The sequence below is a fragment of the Canis lupus genome, chromosome 31 (genome assembly GCF_011100685.1).
Source record: "Canis lupus familiaris isolate Mischka breed German Shepherd chromosome 31, alternate assembly UU_Cfam_GSD_1.0, whole genome shotgun sequence".
Lineage (NCBI taxonomy): Eukaryota > Metazoa > Chordata > Mammalia > Carnivora > Canidae > Canis > Canis lupus.
This window is the reverse complement of record NC_049252.1, coordinates 36,503,003-36,509,002: the sequence shown is the minus strand read 5'-3', so window position 1 is coordinate 36,509,002 and position 6,000 is coordinate 36,503,003. Positions and strand designations below refer to the sequence as shown.

The 6,000-nt window shown below is 56.6% G+C and overlaps 1 protein-coding gene across 5 annotated transcripts in view; it reads right to left on the bottom strand.

Annotated features, from left to right (window-relative positions):
* Window positions 1-217: 217 nt before the first annotated feature.
* The window catches only part of ABCG1 (ATP binding cassette subfamily G member 1), a 70,023-nt gene continuing 64,240 nt past the window's right edge, over window positions 218-6,000 (bottom strand). For 4 of the 5 annotated variants that reach the window (XM_038581553.1, XM_038581554.1, XM_038581555.1 and 1 more), the window contains 2 exons: window positions 5,544-5,662; window positions 4,123-4,351 (listed from right to left, as the gene is read on the bottom strand). In XM_038581553.1, the coding sequence (XP_038437481.1) occupies window positions 4,123-4,351; window positions 5,544-5,662 (348 nt within the window). Of the gene's footprint in view, window positions 4,352-5,543; window positions 5,663-6,000 lie in introns of all 5 variants that reach the window. The other variant, XM_038581552.1, reaches the window with a different exon arrangement.

The window sequence follows — 6,000 nt, the reverse complement described above, 5'->3', positions numbered from 1 at the left end:
GATAGTCCCACATAAAACATGAAGGTGTCCAAGAGAGAAAGGTGACTGTTTACAATCGGGGGGGGGGGGGGCTAGACCAGCACCCGAAGTGATAAAGCAGACCTCTTACTGGGCGTGCCATAGATACATTCAAAATGCAACCTAAAAACCCATGTTGCTGAGTTACATTGAAGCAGATCATTTTGAATTTGAAACATTTAACACCGAACACAAGTAAAACGTTTTATATAAAATATTTTATTAGCAGTCTTGCTTTCTTAAAAGCATCTAACTTCACATTCACACACCCTGCACCTCCCCGCCTTGGGCGTTCGGGGATGTGACGAAAGCCTCAGCGGGTTTTAACTACACTCGTAACCATCTGCTCGGCAGGCACAAAGTGAGGGGATTTCTTCTTCTGGGAGTAAAGGATGACCGAGAATTTAGAGGCGAAGCAAACACTGCAGAAAAACACTATGAGACCCACACCTGGAGCAAGCCCGCACGTGTGTGTGCACTCATGCACACGCACACCCCGCAGCCCGCCCCAGCCCGAGCGAGTCCTCAGGCACGCTGCGTTAAGAAGCCAAGACCAGGCAAGGGCAGAGGGAGGCACCTCTCTGCGAGACGGAAGTCAGCTCAGCCTCCAGGCCGGTAGGGACACCCCATGCCAGGTGACTGGGGGCTAGGGGCATGGGCCATCCTCCCACCTCAGCCTTCTGCTTGGTGACAGCAAGTCTGTGATGAGTAGCCACTAAGCTAGTATTGCACTCTATGCTTTACAAAATATTTTCGTGTGTATTTGGACGTTACAAACAGGAGGCAATAAGGCAAAGCGGAAAAAAAAAAGGCTCTGGGGTCAGACCGTGGCTCAAATTCCAGCTGCGCTCTTCCCTGGGGTGGGACCTGGGACCTCACCTGCCCTCCCGCAGCCCTGGGTTCTGCACCCACAGAATGAGTACATCCCCTCCTGCCTGCGGCACTGGAGGCCAGGCCACATCTGGGTTCCCTCCTCTGGGTCCCCGGGGCCTGGGACAGCACCACGCACGTGCGGAGGGCCAACCACCGTGTTTGCAGAGTGAGCGGATGAGCAAAGGACCGGGGTGGCCCCGGATGCAGGGCCCGGGACACCTGGCGGGGAAACACCACACCTGTCCCTGACCTCCTGGTAGCGCCCTTCTCAGGGTGGGGCCATGGCCTCACTGTGGGGCTCTAGGAGGAGATTTTACCTAAAAGCTTCGGTTCTGTTTGCTGGCCTGGAAGGCCCCTCACCCAAGACGACTTTGGCAGATTCCAGCATCTTCTATGTAAGATGTTTCCCCGGGTTGCTTCCCACGGCACCCACGCAGGACCCTTTGAAGAGCTGGCCTCTCTGGCTCATACTCAGCGAGGGCAGGAGCAAGGGTGGCAAAACGTGCTCTGAGTGTGGATGCAGGCGGCAGGTCCCAGAGCCCTGGCCCTGCGGCTGGAGCAGGAGCAGGAGTGGGAGCAGTGGCCGGCGTCCCGGCTGCCCCCCCTTCTCTCCCGACAAACTTCACTTAAAAGTGATATCCTTCGGCCTCACTCCCGCCTCCGCTAACAAACACGGGAGAGGCTGCTCGTCGTTCATGCAAGATTTCATTCTTCCTTCTAAACCAAGAACCGCCAGCAGGGATGAAAGGAATATGTTGGGGCGTCACGTTCAGAAACCCGGCGGGCGGCCTGCTTTCCGTCCCTGTGCATGAAAGACAGCGCGCGGCCACCTACCTCTTCGCCACGGCGATTTAAAACAACAAATCAGTAGGGTGTTTGGACGTCACCCTAGGCCATTGGAATGAGATGTTTTATCTGACTCCCTGGGGATGCAAAGCACACACCTTTGCATCAGTGCCGCCGCTGCCGAGGGTTTGTAAGAGAAGGTGACAGCAAGGGGCACTTGCCCATGAAGCTGACACAGCCTCGCTCCACACCTGAGCACCTGGACCGTCTTTCTAAGCAAATCCTCCTGCCTGGTGACAGGGGCATACTCGCCACCACACACCAGTCAGCGCCCTTCAAAGGCCACCCTGTTACTTCACATATGCGTTTCCCTTGAAGCAGCCGACAGCCTCACGTCCCCGCTTAGTTCATCTATTAAAAGGGACGGATGCGATTTATCAACCGCGGAAAATTGAAATGCGAGAGGCACGAACTCCTAGGGAAATGATTCCTTCTGAGGGCGCAGGTAGAGTTGGAAACCAGATCTGCCATCTCGAGCCATCTCACTGTTTGCTTCTGAAATGGCTGAGACGGGACACGGCGGGCTCGGTGCGGGGGGCGAGCTGCCTGTTGGCGGGGATGGCGGCGCGGCTCCAGGCTCTTCCCTCCTTGCAGGCCACGGACCTGCAGCCCACGGGCCCACCCGGAGGGATGGAGGTCCTGACCACACCTGCTGTGACGCGGAGGGTGGTCGCCGCCGTCCCCCTGCGTCCCCCTCCCCATTTCACCAGGCTGTTCCTAGACGGGTCTCCCTACCTGTGACATCTTGCAAGCAAATCTATCGTGCAATTAAATGAAAGCTCTTTATACCCCCTAAGTTAGATCCGGGGTAGATGACTTAATCTGGAAGGTAATGCCGCATTTGCGCAGAACACTGAAACTCAAAAGTTACATTTTAATATGCGCGAGCGTGTTCACCATAGAGGATCGAAGGGTGAAAGAGGGATCGCTAAGCATTTGCCAGTCAGATCTGGATGTGAGTAAAATTCGAACTCTTTCCCTTCTCTTAAAGTGGAAAATAGGAGCTTTGGGGAAAAAAAACCCAAAGAGTTGAAGAGCCTTGTAGAGCTGAAAGCGGGCTGTTCAGAGGAGGAGACGGAGACTCAGAGAGGAGACAAGCGTGCCCAGGAAACAGTCCATCGCCAGGGGACCCCAGCCCCCCGGGGGGTGAGTTTCCAAGCGGGAAGCAGCTGTTCCCTCCTTGGCCTTCCCTACGTCTCCCTACGGTCGCCTCTGACAGCTGGCAGGCACACAGGCGCCAGTCAGCAAGCCAGGGGCCGCTGACCTCGCAGCTGCACCTGCCACCGCTGCTGGATTTTGCTTCTGTGATTCCATCACCGGGAAGAAGGAGCTTCTGGTCTATGACATCGACATGAGCGCAGCGCCAACAAGGAGGAGATGTCACGGACACAGGACCCGGGAGGTGGCACCGCCCAGTACCCTGCGCCCTGTCTGACCAAGCCACGGGCACCGGGGCCACGCGGTCTATGCCGGTTGCTCCTGAGGCCTCAGATGCCTTCCACCTGCCTCCCCCGCCGCAGTGGGCTCCCTCGCCCCCGCACCCCTGCCGCCCTCCGTGGGCCCCTCCCAGCTTTGCCGCCCACTCAGCTTCCCAGCTCCCGCGGAGGTAGTTGATGTGATACGCAAGCAGAGGGACAGGTGTGTAAAAAAATCAACAAGGCTGATCTTCTAGACATTTTTTAGCAAAATTCAGGTGTTCAGAAAGTTAGGAAGAAATAAACGATATATTTTTGCTTAAAATAAGCGGCACGGGGCGGGTGCAGGGGGGAGAAAAGGCTTTGGGAAGGCTGGCCGATGGCACCCTCCAGCTTTCTGTACTTTCGGAAACGCGTGCAGCCCCAGAGCCCCCTCTCTGCTGGGGACCCCGCCTGCGTCTGTCACAAGTCCTGCCTGAACACGAGACCAGCTCCGCGGCTTCGTCACACCCCTCGTATCTCTAAGCAAAGTGTGTTATTTACCCTGAATAATTTCCTTTAACAGGTACTAAAAAGATACAGTTTCTTAAAATGAATGAGAGTTATCGGCTTTTGGCTTGGAAAATGACTTCTCCCCGGAGCAGGAGGCAAACCGTTAGGAGGCCAGGCTGCCACTGGCGTGGGCCTTCCTCCCCGGCCGCCCGGCCTCCGCTCTGCCGCTGGCCCCCGCCTGCCTGGCCGCCGCGGCGTTCAATTGTGCAACGAGGACACGACATCTTTCTACACCTTCTTCCCAGGTGAAGCCGGAAAGGGAGATGGAGACAGGACCCCAGCCGGCTGGGCGCGGACGGGCAGCACGACACCCGCGACGGAGTGCGCGGCCGGGGGCTGGGTGGCAGGGGTCCCTGTGGCTCTACAAGTGGCCCTGGGCCGCGATGTCTATGTTCATGTCTCCTGGCACTCGGGTGTTTTACCTCTCCGCCCGGATTTTGTATCTCAGGACGAAATAGGCGATGAGGCGCAGGGAGATGAAGAAAATCCCCAGAACGATGAAGTCCAGGTAGAGCTTGGCATCCTCCACGTCCAGCTCCCTCAGGATGGCTTCCGACTTCTGGAAGTGGCACGTCTCATCGATGCCACAGTGCAGGTCCTCTCGATCCAGGCCGTAGATGGACAGGATGACCCCTTCGAAGCCGTACCTGCGGAGGAAGGCACCGGGCGTGGTGAGCAAGGCCCTCCCGGCGGCCAGCGGACCCTGCACCCTCGCACCGGCCTCCATCTGCCGAGGGTAACGGGGTCCCCCGCCTTGCCTCCCCAAGACCTGTCTTCACGGAAACACTTCCCAGACTCCCAACAGCCTCTCAAGACAAGCGCATCCAACGGCCTGGCTAAGGTTTTCCCAATTTTTGTTTCCTCCAGAGCCTCTACCCACCAAGCCAAACTGAACAACAAATAGAAGGTATTTGTTCAGTGGGGAAACGAATCAGAAAGAAAGCTCTTTGATCCTCTGACAGAACATATTTTTTTTTTTAAACAGATATAATAAAGGGCCTGAGAGCCTTCAAAGGACTCCAGAGCATTTAAATAAAACCCTTCTGCGCCATCCCATGTCTCATTCTGCTCCGGCCCTACAGTGTCAGAACAAAAACACCAATTTTGAGAAGAAAGACACGGGTGTCTGATTTTCTGGCCCTTGGAACGCGCATGGATTGTTGAAACTCTGTACGAGTGCTTTGTTTTGATCTTGTTTTCCTGAACAATACATCTGGGTCTGAGCTGACATTCTAGAAAAAGGAAGCTTGTTCCTAACTTTGGATTTTATGTGTCACATGGGTCGGCTACAGCTGGGAGCGAAGAGCTCTTGAAGACAGGCACTGCCCAGTGAGGCCCGCGTGCCAGGACCTGGGGCCGAGAGGATGCGGTCCGAGTGCTGAGGCCCCGAGGGGCCCGGATGGTCTTGTTCATGGATATTAGGATGTTTAAAGCACAACTGGGTTTCCACTGGATTTATAGTCAGAACCTTGGTGGGAGCACCATTCACTCCAGAGAGGAATGAGGTTCGTGAGATGGGAACACGCCCCCCCACGCAGCCCTCCACAACATGCAGAATGTGGGGGTTCATTGCAGTTTCCGCCAGGCACAAACCACTAGTATTTATTCTATGCTTGGGTGCATGTGTGTGCATGTGTGCGCATGTGAGCATGTGTGCATGTGGGTGTTCGTGAGGGTGGGGACACTCCAGACTTAGGAAAAAATGAAAAGCACCAATGGTCCTGGACTCATGATGCAAGCCGCACGCTGGCATTCAGCTGGTGGCTAAGAAGTGGCTTCTTTCCCTTCCCTCCTGTCCACATAGAGCTCCCGAGCCACGAAAGCCTCCACGCACGCTACCTGACGTAGGAGATATATGACATCCACTGCAGGTAAGTCGGGATGGTGTCGAAGCTGACGAAGAACCCCGAGAAGAGGAGGACGGGGATGGCCGTCACGGGTCCCACGAAGGTTGCCACCTGGGGGGACACACACGGGACTTGCTCAGGGGCAGCAAGCAGGAAGTCCGGCCCGGTTTCCTCACGTGGCCCCCGGAGGCTGTATCCCACATGTCTGGGGAGAGTCCCCAGCAGCTGGGAACAGGCCAGGGCTGCAGGCGGGTCACCCCAGGCCAGGACGCAGCCTGTCCCGGTGCGGGGCGGGGGGTGGACGTTGTGCTCAGAGGTCAGCGGGCCCCAGCATAGGGGACTGAAGGTGAAGAGAGAGAGCGCCTCTCGCAGGAGGCAGGGACCAAGATGCCTGGATATGAGGCTGCAGCGCAGCCTCTGGAGGGGCGGACAGCCAGGTGCTGTCGCCG